A 23,581-nucleotide genomic window follows, 5' to 3' on the forward strand; every position below is an offset into this window, starting at 1 on the left:
TGCCAATGCAGGGGACAGGGGTTCAAGCCCTGGTCTGGGAAGATCCCACGTGCTGCAGAGCAACTAAGCCCATGAGCCACAACTACTGAACCTGTGGTCTAGATCCTGGAAGTCACAACTACTGAGCCCACGTGCCACAACTACTGAAGCCCGGAGGCCTAGAGCCCGTGCTCCGAAACAAAAGAAGCCACCGCAATGAGAAGCATGTGCCCGCAATGAAGAGGAGCCCCCGCTCGCTGCAACTAGAGAAAGCCCGCGTGCAGCAATGAAGACCCAACGCAGCCCAAAATAAATAAATAAATTAATTAATTTAAAAGACCGCCATCTGGACCTCTGGGGGACAGCTCCACACTCTGCTTCCCAAGGGGGGCCTGCACCCGGGGACTCAGGAGGCGCCCTTGCTCCTGGCGATGTGTCCAGAGGCCCTGGCGCGGGCACAGCACACATGGCATCCACGCAGGGAGGCCGGGCCCGGGGAGCACACGGGGTCTCCCTGGTCCTATTCTTGCCACTTCCCTACCGGTGTGCAGTTTTCAAAATAAAGCATTCAGGGAAGAGGGCAGAAGCTGAAAAAGCCACCCAGGCCCCAGCCCTTCAAGACCCCACGCTGGGTCAGGTGGGGGAGGACCCTGTGAGATTAAAGAAACATCCCAGAGAGCAGGGAGGCGGGGTCTCGAGGAACAACTCCCTTCCGGGCAGAATCTCGGTAGACAGACCGCCACCTTCCACTAGGAAGGATCCAGAACCTTGGGACCCAAACACTCCGAGCGCCTCAGGAGAGGAAGGTCCTCCCGGGGGTCAGGGAAACACGGACGCCTCTCCACCACCCCGCGGGGCCCGCAGGCGCCCAGCTCCTCGCGCGTGGATGGCAGGAAGGTCGTGTCCTCGTTCAGGTTCTTGTTGAAGTCGATGCACAGGAGACTCAGCCTCTTTTTGATGCTCTTGATTTTCTGAAGGACGAAGACGGCTGTGAAATCGGGGGGCGGGGCCCCGGAGGGGAGTTCAGGGAGAAGAGGCGGGTGAGAGGAGGAAGATGGGAGAGAAAGGGCCTCGGAGTTACCCCAAGGTGACAGCCTAAGCTTCAGCCATTTCAACGGAGCTAAGTTCCTGTCCCTTCAGGATCTATCTGGTTTGTAGAAATGGACCAGCCTGGGGGAGGGAGCGACGTGGGGCGCAGAGGAAGGCACCGGTTCGCCGGGGCCCCTGCCGGGCCAGCAGCAGGCGGGGCGCCTCGAGGACCTGCCCAGGCTGCGCCCCCGGCCCAGCCCAGGACTCAGCGCGCCCGGCCCCGCCCCCCGGGCTGAGCAGAAGTGCCTGTCGGAGGACAGGAGGGGCGCTGGGGGATGGCGCCCGCTGGCTCTGCCAGGGGGAGGGGCTCGTCGGGCACGCCTGGCTCAGAAGCAGCCCGAGGGACGCCGGGCCTCTGCGGGCAGCAGGCGCCGTGCCGGGCACTGGCCTCTCTGCAGCCTCACGGCTCCAGCGGCCACGACTGGGCAGGAGCACAGGGCGCGCTGGGAGGGCGGGGCGGCACTCAGGACCCTGGCCCGCGCCAGCAGGCCGCCTCTCCCGGGCGCCCCCCTCCCCGGGCGTCCCCGTGGTCCCTCGGGCCAGTGCTTCTCAGGCGTCAAGGCAGTCTGCGCAGCCCCACGGTGCGCACCCTCACCTCCCCCCGCCTCGAAGCTCCACGTGGCTGCCGCCCCGGAGGACTTCGGGGTCCCCGCGCCCGGGCCCCACACTGGATGCCAGAGTCCCACAGTCCTCCGAGTCCCATTTCCTCCACCACAAGGCACAGCACCGGCCGAGGCGGGACAGCGTTTGTGTTGAGTAACAAGAACTATCGCCGAGCCCTGGGTGGGGCCTGGTACCCGCGTTAAGCGCGTCTGTCACTTTCTGACGCAAACCAGCCAGCGCAGGGCTGCGCCCCAGCCCCTTCTGTACGGGGCTCCCACACTCGGGGCCACCGTCCCCCTGCCCTCATCACCCCGGAGAAGCCCGGAGCCCCGTTCATTCTAGCCGATCCTGAGCCTGCTCCCTCCCGGGGACCCACACTTTAGGCTCCAGTCCCCAGCCACCCCTCCCCCCCTTCCTCCCCAACCCTCGCGCTCCCGGGAGGCCGTAGGTGACGAGGCGGGCCCCTGCACAGCAGCATGAGTGACAAGCTCTTTCCTCATCAGCTGGCCTCACTGTTCTCTGTCCTCCACACAAACTGACTCGGTCAGGCCTCCCGACCACCTGTGAGGGGGTCCTCGGGTCACGCACGTTGCAGAGGGTGAACAGCGACAATGGGGTCCAGTGACCGGCCTCCGGGCACCCAGCCAGTTGGTGGCAGAGCTGGGTCTGATCCTGGCCATCAGGATACGTGTAGCTGCGGCGCCCACGCCCCCCACCGGGGTGACGCGCTCGACCATGGGTGGCTCGCCGTGCCCGCCCCCCTCCCCACCCCACGAGGCTGCCTCCGGGGAGGGGCCGGGCTGCCCATCTCCCGCCAGGGCACCACAGCGACCCCATCCGGCTGGACCAGGACTGGGAAGAGCTGAGGGCTCTGGGGTCCACGATGGGGGCAGAGGGGTGTCAGGCGGCTGGGAGGACCTGAAAGGACGGGCCCCGGGGGGCTGGGCCCACTGGGAACCCGCGGGGCCGCAGGGCTCAGCCCAGAGAGGAGGGAGGTGGTGAAGGCGGACGCCACGCTCGCTCATCAGCCTCCGTGCAGGAGGAAGGAGACGGGCCGGGCGCTGGCTCTGTGTCCAGGCCTCGCTTTCCAGCCAGGTGGTCCGGGAGCCCCCTTCCCTTCCCTCGGCCCGGCCGCACCTGGGTTGGCCTGCCGGGACTTGATGAGCTTGTCCAGCAGCTCCTGGGGGACGGTGCTGCCCGTGCGGTAGTGCTGGGACATCCTGAGCAGCGGCTCCACCTCGCACACCCAGTTCTCCAGCATCTGCGAAGGTGCCTCCACGAAGTCCCGCTCCACGTGTGTCCCGCTGAACGTGGCGAACTCGGCCTGCAAGGCGGGCTGTGGAGCTGCAGGAGGTCCCCACCCTGGACCCCAGATCTGCCCGGACACAGTGAGGCAGAGAGACAGCCATCCTGTGGGTCACCTCGCCCCCTCCTCACCCACGGAGCCAACACTCTCCAGCCAAAGCCCCTCGCCCAGGAGGCAAAGGCGCGGACACGGCGCATCCAGATGGCGGCCGTTGGCAGGCACTCTTTGCTCCTCTTTCGTGCCTGAAATTCTTCCTGAATACACGCGCCTGACGCAGTGCGGTTGGAACCCAGGCCCGGCAGGTGTGGGTCCACACGAGCCCAGTGACCCCGGCATGTCCTTCCCAGGCCCCAGGGAGCAGGGCAGACTCCGCCTCCTCACTCCTGGGTCACTCGACCCCAACTTCCGGTTCCAGCCCCAACTGCAAACAAGCATCCTTCTCACGGTCTGCTGAATGCCCCGATGTGTGCATTTTTGTGTTTTCCGGGTGATTTCTCTGCTCAACACGGCTCCGAGCATAGAGCTGAAGTGTTGGCCGGTGACCCAAGTGCAGGAGGGCGGTGACGTGCTCACGGGGACAGTGTGTGTGTTAGATGAGCTTCCTTTAGGCGAGGGTTACAGCCCCGCAGTGAGTGAATCAACAACTGCTATCAGACCAGGTGCCTCTAAGCAGAAACTCACATCACATGTGGCCACGTGGGGATCGGCGGCGACAACGTGGTGACAGAGGGTGACCCCCAGCCTCACACCACAGAAAACACTCCACCACAGTGGACAACAACAAAATGGACAGCTTGACTACAAAACTTCCAGGCAGAAAATTTAGAAGAAACTCTTAGTGCCTTGGGTTAGAGAAGGATTTCTTCCATAGGACACAAAAGGTGCAAGAAAACAGTTAATAGACTGAACTTCAAAGTCAAAACCTTCTGTTCATAAACACACTAGTAATAAGAGGTCCCTCCACACACGGGGACGTCCCTCAGCCACACAGAGGGGTGAAGCCCTGACACTCGCTACCACGTGGACGGGCCCTGAGAACACGATGCTCAGCGAGAGAAGCCAGACACAGAAGGACCCACAGGGTGTGACTCCACTGATGGGAAACGTCCGGAACAGGTAGATCCACAGAGTCAGAGAGTGGGTTCCTGGTTGTCAGGGGCTGGCGAGGGGACGGCGTGATAGCTAAGGGCGCGAGGGACATTTTTGGGGTGATGGAAATGTTCCAAATCATGGCAGTAGTGACGGCTGCCCAGCTCAGTAAACTGTCCCCACGCGCTCCGGTGCAGCCTGTGAGAGCATCGCTCTCGGGACGAAGGGCTGACGGCAGGAAGACTGAAAGAGCAGTGGGTCCTGGGCCCAGGCGCTCAGCTGGGGCCCCCCCACCTGTGGGGAAGTCACTGGGACTTGCTGAGCCTCCACCGAGACTGGGAGCAGCCCCAGGGCCTCCTCACAGGGCGCGGCGTTCCCTCTGGTTCTCATCAAAGGCTGTCAGCAGACTTGCAGGCCACTTCCTTTCTTTTGTCTTTTTTAAAGGCAACTCTTGAGTACATGTATTTAACTGTGTAGGGAACCAGCCCTGACACCTTGATCTGGGTCTTCCAGCCTCCAGAGCCTCGAGGACATCCATTTCCATTGTTTAAGCACGGAGTGTGTGGAGTTTGATGATGGAAGCTGACCCTGAGGGCGTTGCCACCTGCGGGGTGACATCAGCAGAAGAATCCCATGGCGAGGGCCTGCCTGAGGACCACGCACGCCCGCCCCCGCCCCCTGCCTGCAGCCCCCGGGCCCGCACCCACCTGGGAGCAGAGCTGGTGCATCACGTGCCGGAACTCGTGGAAGTAGGTCTCCAGCTCATCGTGCTGCAGCAGGAAGGACGGGTCGGGCACGGGCTTGGTGAAGTTGGCCACCGTGGCCGCGATGGCGATCTGGGGGCTCCCATCCTGGTGCAGGCAGCCCGGCTGCAGGCTGAAGCAGGCCGTCTGCTGAGACACAAGAGGAGTTTGTGGATGATTTTCGAGTTGGGGAGCGAGTTTGGGTGAATGGGAATAAGCCTGGATTTATCCACTTCCTGGGAGAAACCCAGTTTGCACCAGGCCAACGGGCCGGGATCGTTTTAGATGAACCCATAGGCAAGGACGATGGTTCAGTGGCAGGAATTTGGTATTTCCAGTGTGAGCCTTTAAACGGCACATTCACCCGACCTTCAAAGTTGATGAGGAAGATACAGGCAGAAGACGAAGCCGACGGCCTGCAGACAACTCATGCTTCCAGAGCGACTTCGCCTCCGTCCACTTCGACAGCCAGCATGGTATCCTCTTCCCCAGCACCCCCCCCCTCGAATATTCCCCATAAATCACCCCAGCCAACCGCGAAAGAACCTTCAGCTACGCCTCAGATCAGCAACCTTACAGAAACCACCGGTGAATCTATTTCCAGCCTTTCGGAGGCTGGCTCAATCAAGAAAGGAGAAAGAGAGCTCAACATTGGAGACCGAGTATTGGAGACGCGGGTTTGATCCCTGGTCCGGGAACTGAGATCCCGCATGCCGAGGGGCGACCAAGTCCGTGCGCTCTGGAGCCTGCGCGCCACAACTAGAGAGAAGACTGCGCGCCGCAACTAAGACCCGATGCAGCCAAATAAATAAATATTAAACGAAAAATACAAACAATACAAACTCGGACTCCCCTTCCCTGGGGAGGGATGCGGGGTGAGGCCCCGCTTCCCCAGAGGAGCCCCGGCCCACGGCCGACAGGTTCCCCCACGCACGCACCAGAGGTAGAGGTCCAGGTAGAACTTGCCGATGGAGGACCTTGCCCGAGGCTCCGTCCCGGACCATGTCGAGCGTCACATCTTCGTGACACACGTTGGTGCCCTCCTGCAGGTCGAAGGTCAGCCCCAGCAGCTCCTGGGAGATGCCCAGCAGCCCGCGCGTGACCACCTACCTGCGTGGGGAAGGACTCCTTGGGTAGGTACTGGTCCACGCGGTAGCGCGTCTCCTCCTCCTGGTTCAGGTAGCAGCGCAGGTCCCAGGCGTTGATGGGGCCGGCAAAGTGCAGGCCCCGCCTCTGGCACTCGGCCTTCTTTAGCTCCAGGATCACGGCCGCCCCTGCTCCCCGAAGGGCTTCAGCTTCTGGGCCAGCTCATCCGCGGGCGGAGGGGAGAGGCTCAGCTATGTCCCTGGGGCGGCCCCCCAGCCGCCCCCCCACCCCGCGTCCCTCGAGGCAGAATGAAGGGTGGGACTCAGGGGGAGGCGGGGTTACCTAGGAAAGCGGGCGCCACGTGGCTGGTCTCGGCCTTGTTCGTCTCCAGAACGGAGTCGGCACGCGTGCTGAACCCCAGCAGGAGGGACTGCTGGGCCTGCAGCCTCACCAGCTCCCCGCGGATCGCGCAGTTCTCCTGGAACCCAGAGACGGAAGGCGCTGGGGACCGTGGGGCACGCCCTCCCCGTGGGGCCCCGGGCCAGGTCTCGGCGGGCGGGCAGGGCTCTCAGGCCGCTGGCGGGCACAGCCAATCCCCATCTCTCCTCCTCCTGGCCCGGATTTCTAGACACTTTGGTGCTGTCCTAACACGTGGTCTTTATAAACACAGGTCCTTTTGGAACCAGAAACGGCATGAACCGTGATGGGCTCTAAGGCCAAAGGCAGGAAGCAATGCGGCAGGCTCTCGGGGGTGTGTGTGTGGGGGGGTGGAGTCACCAAGGGGCCTCCCCGGGCTCAACAATACAAACTCGCTGCCGTGCAGACAGCAGCTCATCCCCACGGCGCCCGAACACACCCAGCTCCTGGAAGGTGAGACACCTGTTGCTGCAGGTGGCCCGTGGCTCGCTGGTGAGGCCCGGCCCCAGGTGTACGCCACCTTCTCTGGGGCCACCTCTCCGGTCCTGCGGAGGGGTTCTCCTGGGAGCCCCCAGTCACCACAGGACCAGCATGGCCTGCGTGCAGCCCAAGAAGGTGGGGACCCAGGACTGTCCCCCGTGCCCCGCGCACCCCCCGCGAGGCCCGGCAAGCACCAGCGGTGTCTGCGGGGGAGATGAAGGGCTCATGCACAGCCCCCATCTACTGAAGATGGGAAATAGGAGAAGCACAGACTGCAGCCACACGCGGTATGGACCAAACACAAGTGTCCATGCAGGACCCGATGTCTGAATGTCAAGGCCGTGCCCGGGCCACAGTGAGAAGACCCAGACCCCACGCAAAGCACAGAGAGGGGATGGGGGGGCATCTGCCCATCTGACCTCATCGGGCATCACCCCAGTGCGGCCAAGGCTGAAAACCACTGCATTCTGGGAGATGGGTCCTCGTGGAAAAGTTAAATAGTAGTTCATGGCATTATCGACACATATTAAAAAGGCTCAAATTCTTGGGGAGTCAGGGAGGGGAGCTGGCGGCTGCCTCATAAAGGAGGAGAGATTGGGCGTCAGAGGAGGTGCAGCCCAACGCCCAGGGCCCCGCAGACGTCATCTCTCAGCGGTGGTCCCGGGCTGGAAGTCAGCGGGGACGTCAGGCCGTCCAGGCATCCACGTTGACTTCAGGGCTGATCTAAAAGGCGCCTGGTGGTTGTTGAAGCAGAAAGAAGAGAAAGCAGTGGGGAGGGGATGGGAGGGGGAGGGAGCCCCCCTCCTCTGTCCCTCTCCCTCCCTCCCTCCCTCCCTCCCTCCCTCTCTCTTTGCTGTACACCTGAAATTAGCACAATACTGTAAATCAACTATACTTAACTATATTTTTAAAAATAGATAAGTAAAATGAGCTCATTAGGGTGGGCCCACACCAATATCACCGGTGTCCTTACAAGGATGATGTGAAGACACAGGGAGTAAATAGCCATCCACAAGCCAGGGAGAGAGGCCTCCGAACGACATTTTGATCTCAGACCCCCAGCCTCCAGAACTGTGAGAAAAGAAAATTCTGTTGTTTATCAGCCATTCAGTCTGTGGTATTTTGTTACGGCAGAAACTAATTCAAATTGTTCCCAGTTTTGGCCATTGTGAATAAATCTGCTATGTACATACTCTAATGCGTGGCCTCTTGTGGACGTGTATCTGTGGCTCTTATGAAGAATACCGAGAAGTGGAATTCCACGTGTGACATCCAGTGAATCCCCGATGCTGCTGCTGAATTTCCAAGGGATAGCACACCCTGCACGTCCACACTCTCCTCCTTATGCCTTTTGCAGGGGTTGCTTCTGCCCTTGTCTTGGCTGCTGTCCTGTGGAGATTCTGGATGTGGAAAGAACGTTCGTGCCATGAAAAGGACCAAAAGAAGGGCTCGGGGACATTTTTCCATTCAGCCTTGGACTCAGGCTTCTCCCCACTGCCCTATGCTTCCCTGGGCCCCCTTTTATTATTCCTTGGAAAATTCCTGATTTTTAGAAAAAAAATAATACACACTTGATGTTTAAGAAAAAGTGTTCCAGGGACTTCCCTGGTGGTCCAGTGGTTAAGACTCCACGCTTCCACTGTAGGGGGCACGGGCTCGATCCTTGGTCGGGGAACTAAGATCCCACATGCCGCGTGGTGCAGCCAAAAAGAAAAAAAAAAGAAAGAGAAAAGAAAAAGTATTCCATACAGAAAGAATACTGAAAAAGAAGTACATGCATACCTCAGAGATATTGCACATTTGGTTGTGAACCACTTCAGTAAAGCAAATATCAAAATCAATCAGTGGATCAATAAATAAAGAGAATATCATGAGTCGCCAATTTGTCTCTGGTTTTCCAGTACATATAAAAGTCACAGTTACACTGTACTGTAGTTTATTAAGTGCACGATAGCATTATGTCTAAAAAGAAAATAAATCTTAGGGACTTCCCTGGTGGTCTAGTGGTTAGGAATCTGCCTTCCCATACAAGGGATGCAGGTTCGATCCCTGGTTGGGGAACTAATATCCCATATGCTATGGGACAGTTAAGCCCTGGCACCACAACTACTGAGCCCATGTGCTCTAGAGCCCTTGTGCCACAACTAGAGAGAAGCCCGCGCACCTCAGCGAGGAAGATCCCGCGTGCTGCAGCGAGGAAGATCCCGCTTGACCACCAGGGAAGTCCCTCAGATATATTTTTTAACATGACCACAAAGGGATCTCCTTCCTTAAAGACTGCATAGCATTTAATAGATTACAGCATAGCATGTCTTAATCTATTTAACCAGTCCCATGAACGGACAGATAGGCATTGCTAGTTTTTGTCATCATAAACAATACTGCCCAGATAGCTTATTCTCACATCTTTGCATACATTTACAAGTTTTTCTCACTGGTTGAATTATTAGCTAGTTCAAAGGAAAATACATATGTGCATTTAAGTTTTAGCAGATGTTGTCAATATTCCATCCAAAGAGTTTGCATAATTTCATGTAATAACAAAGTGTGGGAGTGTCTTTTTCTCTACATCTTTGCTACCATTGGGTAAGATAAATTTTTTACAGTTTTGCCCATCTGCTACATCGTTTGGATTTTGCATTCCTTGGAGTAAACTTGAGTGAGTTTGCACAAATATTTATAGGCTCTCTGTACCAACTTTATAATAGTTTCTTCTCTGTGGACACTCTCTTTCTGTCTGTCTGTTTTTGTTTTTTTTTTTTTGGTGGCGCTGCATGGCTTGCGGGATCTTAGTTCTCCAACTAGGGATCGAACCTGTGACCTCTTCAATGGAAGCTTGAAGTCCTAACCACTGCATGCCAGGGAATTCCCAACCATCCTCTTTATTTACTTACTTTCCCAGCCTCCTTCCTGGACTCCTGCTAATTTATTCCTTTCCACTCTATCCTCTACAGGCTTCCAGAATAACCTTTCTCACAAGAAAATCTGGTCACATTGGGTCACCACTCAAAACATGTCAGTGACCTCACCTACACCCCGCAGCCTGCAGGATAAAGAGCCTATGCTCTTTAGTCTAGTTTAAAAAGTCCTTTATAATATGGTTCCTAGCCCATCCCAAATGCCCTTTAATTGAGCACTAAGTTCAGACCCCCTCTGGGTGCTGGGGACCCAGAGATGAATGAAGCAGGCAAATGTCTGCTTTCTACGGCAGTTTTTACTATTTTTTTCATGATTGCCTCTCTATAGGAGAAAAATGGAATTATCTTTAATTTAAATCAGTTTTAATCTAATTACATTTAATTTCTCCCTAACAACAGAAATTAAATGTTTAGGAATAAGATTTTGTCAGGGAAACGTTGGCTTTGGAGGGCCACAAGCCATTGTCATGTCTAAGGTTTTTTTGTTTTGTTTTGTTTTGTTTTTGCCACCCAAGAATTAGTTTTGGCCCCCTTGGGAACCATATCACTCCCATTGAGAATGCATGCTCTAGAGGGAGAGCTGGACAGTAAACAAGTAAGTGGAAAAGATCATTTCAGGGAGCCAAGAATGTTACTGTGAATTCCTTGGTGGTCCAGTGGTTAGGACTCTGCGCTTCCACTTCAGGGGACCCGGGTTTGATCCTTCGTTGGGGAACTAAGATCCTGTAAGCTCCGCGGCGCGGCTAAAAAAAAAAAAGTTACCAAAGGAGGAAGAATGGTTGAGGGGGCCACTTGACATCTTGATCATTTGAATCAGGAAAGCTCTTTCCAGACAAGGAAGACCAGCCTTGGTTTCTTCAGCTGCAAAATGGAAATAATAATTTCTCTCCACAGTTCCTGCAAACAGTGAAAGCTCAATAATTGATCTTTGTTTAAAAAACGTAAATGAGATGCGCTTCTATTTAGCTACCTAGCAGGGTACCAGCGCCCAGCCTCTCACACAGCCGGCGCCTCTACCTCCGTCCGTAGGGAGGCGCTGTGGGGCACGGCGGTCGGGAGGCTCTAGGCAGCGGAATCGGAAGTCTCGTTCTCCTCTTACTTCCGGTCTTTGGCCCAGGCTTGGGCTGCGTGGAGAAGGCGTCCCAATGCCGACCGGAGACTTTGAGTGAGTCTGGGGTCATGGAGGGAGGCTTGGGAGGCGGACTGGGCGTTCTAGGGGGGTATTATGAAGCCTGGGTGCGCTGAGGCCGCGGGAGCCGGGCCTTGCCTCACTCAGCCCTCCTCCTGGCAAACTTCTCCCCGCAGTTCGAAGCCCAGTTGGGCCGACCAGGTGGAAGAGGAGGGAGAGGACGGTGAGTCTGCCCTGTCGCCCCGGATCACCACAGCCAGCCCTCCAGGCCGTCACTGCTGCCTGTTCCAATCCCCCAGCCTGGCACCGCCGTCTGACCCTGCATCTCACGGCCAGCCCCTGCCCCGCGCCATCCTTACCCGGGCCCGCCTATCTTCAATTCCAGATGTTCACCAGCCAGTTCCTCTTCCTCCCATGCCACCGCCCAAATCCTTGGTATCAGCACAGCTGCTCCTCTTCTCCGGGGAGGAAGTTGTAACAGCCTCCCTCCTGCCTTGGTACTAGCGCCCGGGTGCCAGGGATCCCCTATGCTTGCCCTTGCTGGAAGTTACTACAGCCAGCTTCGTGTCCCCGGACGGCTATCCCAAGACACTTCCTGGCCAGTCGTCTGCCCTTGGTCCCGCCTTTCTCAACTCTTGGTGCGGACATCATCCCAAAGTTCCCTCCATTTCGGTGTGGGAGCTCCTGCCCCTCCATCCGTTCCCTGCACTCCCTTTCACAGACAAATGTGTCACCAGCGAGCTCCTCAAGGGGATCCCTCTGGCCACCGGGGATACCAGCCCAGAGCCTGAACTATTGCCGGGAGGTGAGTGACAGACTCCTCTCCATCCCTGGGCTGCCTCTTCTCCCCAGCCGCCTTCCTGCCGAGTCCCCATTCCCCAGGGCTCAGTTCCTCTTGTGTCTTCCCCTCTCGCAGCTCCATTGCCGCCTCCCAAGGAGGTCATCAATGGAAACATCAAGACACTGACTGAGTACAAGATAGATGAGGATGGCAAGAAGTTCAAGGTGAGGCTGGGGAAGAGGTGGGTGCCCTTTGCTTGGGGGCACTTGGACAAGGAGAGAACGATGTGTGTTGGGTGCATTGATAAGGAAGATCCCCTGGCCCCAGGAACCTTGAGAGGCAGGAAGCCCAAACGTCTCCCCTTCTGTCTACAGATTGTTCGCACCTTCAGAATTGAGACCCGGAAGGCCTCAAAGGCTGTGGCGAGGAGGAAGGTAAGGACTTCCCTGGTGGTCCGGTGGTTAGGGATCTGCGCCTCCACTGCAGGAGGCACGGGTTCGATTCCCGATCGGGGAACTAAGATCCCGCATGCCGCGTAGTGCGGCCAAAAAAAGAAAAGAATTTTATAAAAAAAAAAAAAAAGGAGGAAGGTAAGACCCTTCTCCCCGTCTTGGGGGCGCTTCCAGGACTGACTCAGAGAAAAATAGGAATCCTTTTCCCCAGTGCCTTTATTTTTAGAAGTGGGGTTTAACTGTTTGTACTTGTTTTACTGCAGCAGAACTGAGGCCTGTTTGCAGTCTATGGGGACCCTGAAAAGTCCAGCAGGTGCAGCAGTGGGTGGGGTTGATTCTTACTCCTCTTAGGTTGTCTACCAGGAGGAACAGAGCCAAGCCTTCCCCTCAGGTGGCTGTCACGGCAGAAGAAGTGATAGCAATAAATACATTTGGTACAATTATCTGTGTACTTTCTCTGTGTTAGACCCAGGTGCTTTGCAGGTGGTATTTTCTCATTCAGTCCCCGTAGCGTTCTGGGGAGGTGTGGGGAGCACTGTGGTCCCTTTTTTATAGGGGAGGAAGTTGAGGTTCAGATTGTTTAATTAGGTCAAGGCCCTGGAAGTCTGGGTGACCCTGCATACCCCTGAGCATCACTCCATGGTGGGAGCTGGTCCGCCACCCGCATGGCCCCTACCAGGAGCTGCTGGCTGTGGAGCTCTTTCCCCCCTGAGCCTCAGTTCTCTCATCTGGAACATGGGGCTGAGAGCTGCCCTTGCCTCCTGGAGCTGGCATGAAGCTAGGGCCTGGCAGGCACTCAGGGAACAGGAACTGTTATCACCACTGCTTTGAGGAGAATTTGGGGAGGGTGGTGAGTGGGGTTCAAGGCCCAGACACCCTGGAGGTGGTGGTGCTTGTAAGTCTAGGGTGCCAGTGCCTTGCCCTGACCTGTCCCCTATCCTGCCCTGAGCTCAGAACTGGAAGAAGTTTGGGAACTCAGAGTTTGACCCACCAGGGCCCAATGTGGCCACCACCACCGTCAGTGATGATGTATCCATGACATTCATCACCAGCAAAGAGGTAAGTGGGCCAAGAGGCCGGGGGCCAGTGGCCAGGGTGGTGGTGGTGTTGGGGCTGTGCCAGCCCAGTCTGAGTTGCTCCGACCTGCTCCGCCAGGATCTGAACTGCCAGGAAGAGGAGGACCCGATGAACAAGCTCAAGGGCCAGAAGATCGTGTCCTGCCGAATCTGCAAGGGTGACCACTGGACCACCCGCTGCCCCTACAAGGACACGCTGGGGCCCATGCAGAAGGAGCTGGCCGAGCAGCTGGGCCTGTCCACTGGCGAGAAGGAGAAGCTGCCCGGAGGTGCCAGGGCCCGGGGATGCGGCTGGCAGGCTGTGGGGTGGAGGACGGGGATTGTGTGCGCCTCTGGGAGAGTCGTGGGTCGTCACCTGGCATCTGAACAGGACCGCCACTGCTGGCGGCTGTCGTCTCCCACACAATAGCGTCCGCACTGCAAGGCTGTGACCACAGGCCACGTTCGTTTGTGTGAGAGAGACTGGCAGGTGGGTGCTCTGACTGCGGTGATGTCACCTGTCTCTCCTCACTGGGGGCTGTGAGAGCCGCTCGTGGGTACGGCCGCGTGTGTGACTACGTACACCGTGAGTGGCGGGGAGACGGTTGTTCCCCGGATGTGTCTGAGTTTCCTGACTCGAGTGCGCCGTGTTTGCACGCCCACACCGAGGAGCAGACTCACCCAGCTGAGCAGCCACTTGTCACCTGCCCGGGGGCAGGTACCTGGGGGCTGTCCTTAACCCTGTGTACCTGTCTTCCCATGTGTTGTGAGGCTGGACGTTGTCGTCAACCCCTGTGGCTTCTCTTGCTCTTCCTGTGCCACCGGCAGGGTGTCAAGGTGGTGTCAGCTTCCTGCATGTGACCTTTAAGTCGTTGTGACCACAAGGCCTTGAAGGAATCAACAGATCACCTGTGGTTTGACAGATGGTGCTCGGGCGGGGCCGTGGCTGGAGCCGCCAGCATCCTGGGGCAGGTCTGTGCCTGGGGAGGCCTGACTGGGCCTTGCTTTTGGTCTCCAGAGCTGGAGCCTGTGCAGGCCACTCAGAACAAGACCGGGAAGTATGTGCCTCCGAGCCTGCGGGATGGAGCCAGCCGCCGCGGGGAATCCATGCAGCCCAACCGCAGAGGTGAGGTGGCGAGGGCACCCTGGCACCGGGCCGGTGGGCGGGCACCTCCCTGCACCCTGTGATTATCCAGCAGGCGGGGCCGGCCTCTTAACAGATGCCTCTCGTTGCCTGCCCAGCCGACGACAACGCCACCATCCGCGTCACCAACCTGTCCGAGGACACTCGTGAGACCGACCTGCAGGAGCTCTTCCGGCCCTTTGGCTCCATCTCCCGCATCTACCTGGCAAAGGACAAGACCACCGGCCAGTCCAAGGTGGGCTGGCGGCCGGGGGGCGGGGAGGGGTCCTCCATCGGTCCCAGTTGTGCCTTGAGCGTCCCTGACCCCACCCCCTCCCCCAGGGCTTTGCCTTCATCAGCTTCCACCGCCGCGAGGACGCCGCTCGCGCCATTGCCGGGGTGTCCGGCTTCGGCTACGACCACCTCATCCTCAACGTCGAGTGGGCCAAGTGAGACCCCTGCCTTCCCCTGCCCCCCATGGCGTCGCGGCCCACAGACGCTCGGGCTGACTGCAGGCCCCAGGCCAGGTTAACAGCCACAAAGGCTGTTCTGGGGCGCAGGTCATTTACTGTCCTCCTCTCATGGAGGGGCGCACAGCCCATGTGCGGCGGGGCCAGCTGCTTCCCACCGGTCTGGCTCGTCGTGTGCTCTGCGCCGCCACCCGGTCTCGTCCTGCCCCGTCCCCCTCATCCCCGTTGAGTTCCCTGTGGTGTGGGTGTAGGGGGTGCTCTTGGGATTCCCTCAGGGGTCTGAAGCCCCCACACTTCCCATCCTCAGCCACCTTGTGTTTCCCTCTCTAGGCCGTCAACCAACTAAGCCGGCTGCTGCTGCTGGGCCCCCAGCCCCGGGATCCTTCAGCGACCGAGGGCAGCCTCCGGAAGCAGGGGGCTCCGAGGGCAATAAAAGGTCTCCATCACCCTGTGCTGTTCCATTTATTCGCAGATGGCGCTCACACTGTGGTGGGCGGGGCCAGGCCCCCTCCCCGCTTCCCCCGTTGTGGGTTAGCTCCCTGGCCCTGCCCGGGGTTACTGCTGCGGGTGGCAATTCCTGCTGCTCTGGCTTGGGTGCTCCCTGGTCCCTATACAGGCCTTTCTTTGGGGAGGAAGTTTTGGCTCAGGGCCTCTTGGGGGATCAGAGCCAGGGGCCTGCTGTGCTCTCAGCCTCCATTCTGCTGCTGGGTCCCGGTGTCTCGTGATGAGGAGGGGGCTGAAGATGGGCTAGGTCATGGGCTCAACTCGGGACTGGGGCCCCGAGGTTTTGGGGGTGGCTGTGACATTGAGGGGCAGGGCTTGGCCGGAGCACTCCGTGTTCTCTGGGGCCTGCCCCTGCCCGCAGCCAGGGCAGCGTCGGTGGCAGCAGTCCAAGCTGGGCACCACAGCCATGTAGAGCAGCGGGTGTATGCAGATGGCCAGGGGAACCAGGCCCCGTGCTACCTGGTGGGCCACGTACGTCCTCCAGCCCAACGCTGCCTTAGCCTGGGCCACGCTTGCAAAGCCTGGGCAGAGGGCTCTCCAGCGCTGCCGGGCATACACGTTGAGCACCCCCGTGACATAGTAGGGCACGTAGGAACTAGCGTAGAGGGCAATGCCGCTGGCCACCAGCACCATCACGCGCAGCTTGTTGGCCACCGTCATGCTGTGGCTCTGCTGCACGGCCTGCCCGAGGGCGCCATAGGCCACCAGGCTGAGCAGCAGCGGCAGGCCGCAACCCAGCACCACAAGCGCCAGGTTGTAGACCCTGTAGGCCTCAAGCTGGTTGTCACCCGCTGTCCCCAGGCACTTGATGCAGGAATCAGGCCTGTCCACAGTGCACTTGCCTTCCTGCTGTGGCCCACTCAGGTGGGAGAAGCTGAGCATGGGTGCGGCCAGCAGGGCCGCCAGTGCCCAGCCAGCAGCGCTGATAGCCCAGGCGTGCTTGGGCCGCAGTTGGCTGTGGGTGAAGAAGGGGTGGACAATGCCCAGGTAGCGGTTGAGGCTGATGCAGGTGATGAAGATGACGCTGCCCAGCAGGTTGCAGGTGAAGAGGAAGCGCTCCAGGCGGCAGGCAGCCTCCCCGTAGCTCCAGTGTTTGGGTGGGTAGTAGTAGGCAGCCAGCGGGGGCAGCGTCAGGGCGTAGAGCAGGTCGCTGACTGCCAGCTGGGCTGAGAAGATCACGGCTGGGTGCCAAGGGCGACACTCCTGGGTGCAGAAGCGGTACAGGGCCAGGCTGTTGCCAGCCAAGGCCACCAGAAACACAGCCACCAGCATGGGCCACACAAAGTCTTCCTGGAAGCCGCCGAGGACGTGGTCAGCAGCCGCTGAGAAGTTGGCTGGGCAGTGTGTGGGACCTGGGGCAGAGAGCATTGCTGCATCAGCCCCCCTGTCCCTGACCGTGGCTCCCGCCACCTTCAGAGTCGGAAACACTGTGGCAGCCACACCGGCTGTGCGCCAGGACCCCTTTGCGGGGCATACTTCCACGGAGTACTTTCCCACACCCAGGAGCGGGGGGCCAACCACAGCTCCTTCGTACAGAGGAAATCTGTACGAAGAGGCCCAGAGGCCCAGAGAGGTTAGAAGCACAGAGTCCTTCATTCAGGCTCTCTCTGTGTCCCGCACCATCAAGAACCAGCTGGAGCAAGAACCAGGGATGCAGGCTTCCCTGGTGGAGCAGTGGTTAAGAATCCACCTGCCGATGCAGGGGACACGGGTTCGAGCCCTGGTCCAGGGAGATCCCACATGCCGCGGAGCAACTAAGCCTGTGCACCACAACTACTGAGCCTGCGCTCTAGAGCCCACAAGCCACAGCTACTGAAACCTGCACACTTAACAGCCCGCGCTCTGCAACAAGAGAAGCCACCGCAATGAGAAGCCCGCGCACCGCAACGAAGAGTGGCCCCCACAACTAGAGAAACCCCCCGTGCACAGCAACGAAGACCCAACGCAGCCAAATAAAGAAAAAGAACCAGGGATGCGTGTAACCTGGCAGTGACCACCCAGAGCCATCGGGGCCTGGGGTGGAGGAGAGGGAGTCCAGGGGGAGTGTCCCACCCCACTACACAACTCCAAGTCCCATCTGTCGGAGTCTGTCACCGCCTTAGTGTCACCCAAGTCCAGCCCCTACCACCTACCTGCTGGCTCCACTTGGGTCTCCCTGCTCTGGCCCTCACCCATCTGTTCTCTCACAGCCTCCAAAGGGCACCTGAGACAGGTCACATCCCTATCCTCCCAGCCCTCCCCGGCTTCCGGCTTCCTCCTCACATGGAGGAAAAGCCAGCACTCACCTTTTCGCAAAGGGCCCTGCAGGAGCTATCCCTCCCACCCCACTGGCTCTCTCATTTCCCACTCCCAGCTCCCTGTGACCATAATGTCCTGGCTGTTCCTTAAGGCACAGCCTGCCTCAGGGCCTTTGCACTGGCTGAGTCACGGGCAACAGGCATCCTTAAGGCTGTCCTACTCACCTCCTCCTGGTTTGGTCCTGAGAGAGGACCTGAGACCACCCTAACATTGTGACTGCACCCTTGGTCCCCTACCCTGCTTATTTTTTTTTTTGCTACAGCTTGTATCTCCATCTGATCACTGTAAGAAAAATCCCCAGAATGTTCCCTCCTGAGGGTGGAGCAGTACCCTGCTACTGTCTTCCCAGTGCTCAGAACAGCACCTGGGACTGAGCAGTGTGGGGGAAAGCTGAGCTCTGCAGTCGATCCTTCACACACCCCACCTTTCCAACCTGAGAATTGGCCTGTTCCCAGTTGGTCCAGCAGGCTGGCCAGCTCTGTGTGAGGTGCATGTACCCCTTCCCTGACCCTGTCAGCTACCCCACTCTCACTTCTGCCTTCCGATCCCATTCCTCCGCCCTGGGAGGAAGTCAGTCCAGACGTGATTCTTAACCCTTCTCCCCTCTGCCTTCCAGGGGCCGGCCGCCTCCATCCCCATGGCCCTGGATGTGTGCCCGGCTCAACCCACCCAAGCAGTGCTGGCTCCTCACCTGAGGTGGTGGTGGTGGCCGTGGCCCGCATGGCCTGCCTCTACGTCTGCAGCCCGTGTGCTGTGCTGCACACGATCCTTTGCTGAGCTAGCAGCAGCGCTGCTGGCCCCTCCCCTTCCCAGCACCACCTCCTTCAGCCTGCAGAGTGGGTCTGGGCACACGCCTCACTTCCACCCCCGGTTTCCTTCCTCATGACACCCAATCCTCCAGAGCTGGCCCATCTGCTTGTGGGGGCCCTTGGTAGGCTGGGGGAGGGGCCCAGGACCCCAAGGCACCAAAGCAGGGTCAAATCTGCCCGTCACCCTTGCCTGTGAAACAAGGCCCTGCACCTCCACTGCCCAGGGTCGGGGAAATGGGGCCAGGTTTTGGGCAGAAACCAGGCCCCCCATTTCAAGCGCAGACTAAGACTCATGAGAAATCAGTTTATTAGAGAGGGAGGTTAGGAAAACAGTTCTCCTTTATGAAAGGAAACCAAGGGCTGCACGCGGAGGCCCAGGAGGTGGGGAGCCCAGGGCAGCATTTCTCAGGCCCCCATCTGGGGCATTCCACCCGCCACCCAGGCTTGGTCTCAAGCTACTCTCCTAGGTGGCCACAGTCGGCCTCACCTGTGGTCCCGGGAAGCCCCTCTGGGTCCCACCTTGGCCTGGGCCCCCGGGTGTCTGCCCTTGGCCTTTGGAGGCCTCCGGTCACTGCCTCGGTCCGGCTTCCGTTCCTTTACCCGTCGCTTCTTGCCCGGGGGCCCGGCAGGCCGCCTCCACTTGGCTGCCTTTGGGAACATGTCTGTGGGAAGAGACTGTGTCAGGACCCCCGGGGCGCAGGGAAAGGCAAGCCCGTGGGGCCCAGCTACACTGACCCCAGCCTGCCACACACCCTCATCAGGCTCCTCGCCCACAGCCTGGCGGAAATACTCGGCCTCGTCCTCCTCTTCCTCTTGCTGGCTGACCCCCTCTGCCTCTGGAGGGGCCCCGGGATCCTCTGCATCGCTGTCCCCATCAGCCTCTGCCTGTGCCCGCTTCATGCCCGCCAGGCTCTTCTTCCTAGAAGAGGAACATCGGTCAACGTGGCGGCCTGTGCCCAGGACCCCGCCTCATCCGCCTGGTGGCCACACACTTGTGGGCCTCTCGCTGCTCTCGCTTGCGTTGAACGTTCTGGGCCTGCTGGTCCTGCCTCTGGGCCTTGAGCTGCAGCTTCTCCTCCTTGGCTGCCAGGATGGCCTGCAGTTCCTCCTCTGTTTTGTGCACTAAATGGGAAGAGACAGCCACTGAGGCCTTCACCAAGATCCAGGTGAGCCCGCCAGCGCCTTGAGACCCACCTCCGCTCAGGCCTCAGACCCCGCTGCCCCTCCAGCCCCATCCTCACCGAAACTGTGGAACAGCACGTTCCCTGCTCCTACACCCTCCTGGATCTTGATGAGCTGCAGTGTCATCCGAGGCCCGATCTGGAGGAACGGGGGAGGGGGTTGGGGGAGGGTGTGTCAGTCCTCCCTCGAGACTGGCAGAAGCCACAGGGCCCGCCCTGGGCTGGGCCTCACGTCACCTCGGTGAGGCGCACGGCGCTCTGCTGGGCCCGCATGTTGCCGCGGCCCGCCACGGCCTGGGGCAGCTCCGTGATATTGTGCTCACCGTCTGGCTCCGCTTCACTCTCCGACAGCCCTGCGCCCCTGTGCGGGGCACACACGGGGCTCAGCAGGGGATCCCAGGCTCCTGGGACAGCTCTGGGGCCCGCTGGCGTGCGGTGGCCCCCCGCCCCCACCCTGAGCCCTCCTCACGTGGCCAACAGCTCACTGACATCCTGCAAGCGACTCATGTTGGGGAACTTCTCTTGAAGAAGTTTCTTCATCCCACGACTCGCACCCACAGGGACAACTCTGATGCTACTGCAGGGCTCAGAGCGAGGGAGAACGGGGTCAGGAGCCATGGGGACGCAGGTCAGCTCCCCCCGCCACCAACCCTTCCCCGGTCGTGTCAGAGCGTGTACTTTGAGGCTAAGCAATCACAGAGGCTCAGCAGCAGTGCTGACATCAGCCGCAGAGCGGGGCCACACCCGCCACCCCACCCCCGACTCACTAATGGCGGAAATCCAGCTCCTGGGACTCAGGGTTGTAGTTGATGAGAAGACAGCGCTTGATGGTGTTCAGGTTCACCTGGAAGGGAGAGAAGAGAAGGCACGGCACCACGTGAGCTGCACCCAGGCCCCACTGTATGCTGGAGCCCATGCCAAGCCTCGGCCATGACTGCACTCCTGAAACCTCACAGTAATAGGGCACGGAGTGCTGACAGCACTGCAGGGATGGATGGGGCTGCAATTGGTGTCCATGGGCTACCTGGACGTTGGCTGGTTCCGAGGCCCACTGAGGCCGTCGACACCGGACTTCCTGGTGACTGGCATCTAACAAGGCTGATTTGAGATCCACTGGTGCCAGGGATTAGAAGCAGGGGCTCTGCAGCCAGACAGATTTTAAAAACCTGGTCCTGCCTTCTTGTCCCTTGTATCTGATCTGAGAATAGAGACTTCACCTCTGTCAGCCTCAGTTTCCCCCTCTGTAAAATGGAGCCACAACACACGCTACTCTACTTGGACCAGCACTCAACATGCATTTAGGAAATAAAGCACTATGGGCATCGTTTTCCACCTGCCAGATGGGATGGCAGCTCGCGGGGGAAGCCTCTTGCCCACTGTCACAGAGCGTTATGAGTGGGATTCGACCTCAGAACCTGGAGCTCTCAGCCTCAATGCTCGGAGCAATCAACCCAAGGGCCTGTGCGTGGTAACTGTGGCCTGCCCCACGCCTGCTACCACGGCTGGCCCAGCCCACCTTGTGCACATTGATGGAGGGGAACAGGTTCTGGAACATGGTGGCCATGAGCTTCACGTGCATGCCGTGGGGGCCAAAGCTGTTGAGCACCAGGAGAGGAGGGTGGGCAAACTGCTGCTCGTGCATGCGGTGACGTCGCAGCGAAGAAACCACATCACGCACCAAGGTGTACTGCAGGACAGGGTGACAAGTGGGTGACCGCCAGGCACACGTGGCTGGGGCAATCCCCAAACCCAGCTCCTACCCCTCGGAGGCCTCATACCACCTCTAGTCCTTACCTTGTTGATCCGGAAGGTTAAGGTAGGGCCTCCCGGGAGGCGCATCAGCTTCTACAGAAAAACAAGGATCAGTGAGGGTCGAGGTGTCCAACTAGGGAGCAGGGGGAATGGGAACCTCTGCCCATCTCTTCAGAGCGTTTACTTTGAAGCCAGAATCACGGCAGCTCAGAGGCACAAGGGGTCATCATGAGAGCTGGGGGAGGAGGAGGGGGTGGGGGAGTGACCGGTGAGAGCATCCACTCACAAAGTAGACACTGGTCTCCGTTTTGCTCAAGATCAGGAAGTGTGTGACCCCAAGGGGCCCAGCCACTGCCACACAATCTTTCAGAGAGTTTTTCTTTCGAATCTGGAAACGGCAAAAAGAAAAAGCGATGATCACTGATATCCCCTTATTGAACAAAGCCTGTACGCCTAAGCTGTCACGCCCTTTCTTGCATTTAACCCTCGGAAGAAGGGGGGAGAAGAGAGTGGAATGCTCTTGGTCTCTAGAGCCAGTGAGACTTGAATCTTGAGCACCGCCTCTGTCCCTTGACAACCAACTGAGGCTCAGATAGGTGAAGTAACTTGATGGAGGCCTTTGAGAGAAGCCAGCTTTGCTGTTTCCACAGTCCCCTCTTAACCACCAGCCCTAGGCGCCCAGCCAAGCTGGGTGCGGTTCATCTGCTCGCCCTCGCTGCTGCCACTCAAAGCCCTGAGAGGCAGCCACGATGGTCCCCATAAGGGTTCCTTTCTCCAGCCAGGGAGACTGAGGCCTCGCGCGGTTTCGAGAATGGAGCCACCCCCGCAGAAGACGGGGCCCACGGCGGGTGGAGGTGGGATGGTAGATGCAGACCTGCAGGCGGGTGGCGGTGAGCGGCTCCATGACCCGCCGCAAGTCCAGGCTGAGCTGTCGGACGCTGCGACCCGCGCGGCCCCGAGAGAACACGAAAGAGTGCGGCTGTGCGGCATAGGCCTCGAGGTTGCGGAGGTGCGCCTGGGCGCGCGCCCGCTTCTGGTGCCGGGACTGCGGGGCCGAGAGGCGAGAGGTGAGCACTGCGGCCACCGCCGGGACCCCGCCCGCGCTGCCCGCTTTCCTGGCCGCCGCGCCTCACCCGCCCCGACTGCCCCATGCCACCGTCTCGTCCTCGAGGCCTCTTCTGCTGGCTGCTTCCGGCGCCGCACTGCTCACTTCCGGCGCCGGCGAGGCGACTACGTGAGGCGCCGCTGCGTGATGACGTCACCACACGGGCATACGCACCAGGTCGCGGAAAACCTCCTCGGAGGGGTTGCTATGGAGACACCTAGTGCCTGTTTCTGTGGAAACCGGGGGTGGGCACGGTTCGATAGGAGCCATGGGTTCGAATCCCGCCTCGGACATTTCCACCAGCTGTGCGATTTTGAGGCACACGTTCTCCACTCCAAGGCTCCTAGAGTATCCCAAAGTGAGGATGATCATCATTTCCTCTCTGACCCGCGAAGTAAGAGAGAGGATGTATGCACAGTACTTGGCACACTAGCGCCAGGCACTTGGGGGCCTGAAAAGGGGATAGCACCTTGGCAGTTACTCATTTGGGCCCCAGCTCCTGAGGACCGGCTGTCCCCCGCGGGGGCCCTGTCTGCGGACGGGCTGAGGGATGGAAATTCCACATCACCTTCGGGAAATTCAGAGCAAGGCGGGAGCTTCGTGAATAATTCACCCCCTCCCAGTTTCCGCTCAAAGCCCCAGCCTTGGCCTCAGCCCTCTGGCTTCTTCCCCAGAACCTTCGGGTGGGGGGAAGAGATCCCCCAACATCTCTCTCCCTGTTACATCTGTTTCCTTCCCCCATCTGTCTCCCCTCCCCCATTTGTCTCCCCACCCTTTGCCTCCTCTCTCCTATCTGTCTCCCCACTCCAATTTTTTCTCCTCTGCCCCCTTCTGTCTCCCCGTCCCCATCCCTGTCTTCTCCCTGTCTCTGTCTCCCTCTCCCCAGCTTTGAACTTGTCAAAAATTGTCTCCTTCATCATCCGTAAGTTTCCATCTTTCTCCTCTCTCTCTCTCTGTCCCTATCCCCATTTCTCTCTTCTCATCTCTATCCCCATCTCCCATCTCTCTCCTGATCTCCCAGACGTTTCTCCTTCTCTGTCTCTTTGACTCTTTCTCCCTCCTGTCATCCCCTCTCCTTGACTTATGAGGTTTCTTCTCTCTCTGCTGCCAGTGGGGGAAGCTGGAGGGGGCCCAGCGTGGGGGGGGGGCGCCAGCCCAGGCCGGGAGCCCAGCCTGGCAGCCTCTCTCAGATCTGGGACGACCATTTCCTCC

At 59.2% G+C, this 23,581-nt stretch overlaps 2 protein-coding genes, 2 non-coding genes and 1 pseudogene across 5 annotated transcripts; 2 read left to right on the forward strand and 3 right to left on the reverse strand.

The window, feature by feature from the left end:
* The first annotated feature begins 4,641 nt into the window (after window positions 1–4,641).
* Window positions 4,642–5,492, forward strand: LOC131755838 (CAP-Gly domain-containing linker protein 1 pseudogene; annotated as a pseudogene).
* Window positions 5,493–10,783: 5,291 nt separating this feature from the next.
* EIF3G (eukaryotic translation initiation factor 3 subunit G) lies at window positions 10,784–15,166 on the forward strand. The gene is made up of 11 exons (XM_059059831.2): window positions 10,784–10,875; window positions 11,016–11,062; window positions 11,561–11,644; window positions 11,756–11,844; window positions 11,995–12,054; window positions 13,027–13,131; window positions 13,228–13,417; window positions 14,146–14,253; window positions 14,370–14,506; window positions 14,593–14,699; window positions 15,051–15,166. Exons 1-11 carry the CDS (start codon window positions 10,856–10,858, stop codon window positions 15,064–15,066), a joined length of 963 nt encoding a protein of 320 aa, XP_058915814.1. The 5' UTR covers window positions 10,784–10,855; the 3' UTR covers window positions 15,067–15,166.
* LOC131754331 (suppressor of SWI4 1 homolog) lies at window positions 15,167–22,490 on the reverse strand. Of its 2 annotated transcripts, XM_059059822.2 has the most exons (13): window positions 22,398–22,490; window positions 22,139–22,309; window positions 21,551–21,652; window positions 21,307–21,357; window positions 21,029–21,199; window positions 20,280–20,356; window positions 19,982–20,089; window positions 19,750–19,873; window positions 19,573–19,651; window positions 19,324–19,453; window positions 19,084–19,250; window positions 18,907–18,993; window positions 15,173–16,576 (listed from the first exon to the last, which is right to left on the reverse strand). In XM_059059822.2, the coding sequence occupies exons 1-13, from the start codon at window positions 22,413–22,415 to the stop codon at window positions 15,468–15,470; spliced, it is 2,394 nt and encodes a 797-aa protein (XP_058915805.1). In that variant the 5' UTR covers window positions 22,416–22,490; the 3' UTR covers window positions 15,173–15,467. The 2 variants fall into 2 exon arrangements, with proteins under 2 accessions (XP_058915806.1, XP_058915805.1); XM_059059823.2 differs by lacking the exons at window positions 18,907–18,993; window positions 19,084–19,250; window positions 19,324–19,453; ... (7 more) ...; window positions 22,139–22,309; window positions 22,398–22,490 and adding an exon at window positions 18,214–18,294 and having other exon boundaries at window positions 15,167–16,576.
* On the reverse strand, window positions 20,168–20,247 carry LOC131756513 (small nucleolar RNA U105B). Its single transcript, XR_009335686.1, has one exon. It is a non-coding gene; the product is annotated as a small nucleolar RNA U105B (small nucleolar RNA).
* LOC131756508 (small nucleolar RNA SNORD105) lies at window positions 21,421–21,506 on the reverse strand. The gene has a single exon (XR_009335682.1). It is a non-coding gene; the product is annotated as a small nucleolar RNA SNORD105 (small nucleolar RNA).
* Window positions 22,491–23,581: the final 1,091 nt, after the last annotated feature.

This window comes from Kogia breviceps, chromosome 4 (assembly GCF_026419965.1).
Source record: "Kogia breviceps isolate mKogBre1 chromosome 4, mKogBre1 haplotype 1, whole genome shotgun sequence".
NCBI lineage: Eukaryota > Metazoa > Chordata > Mammalia > Artiodactyla > Physeteridae > Kogia > Kogia breviceps.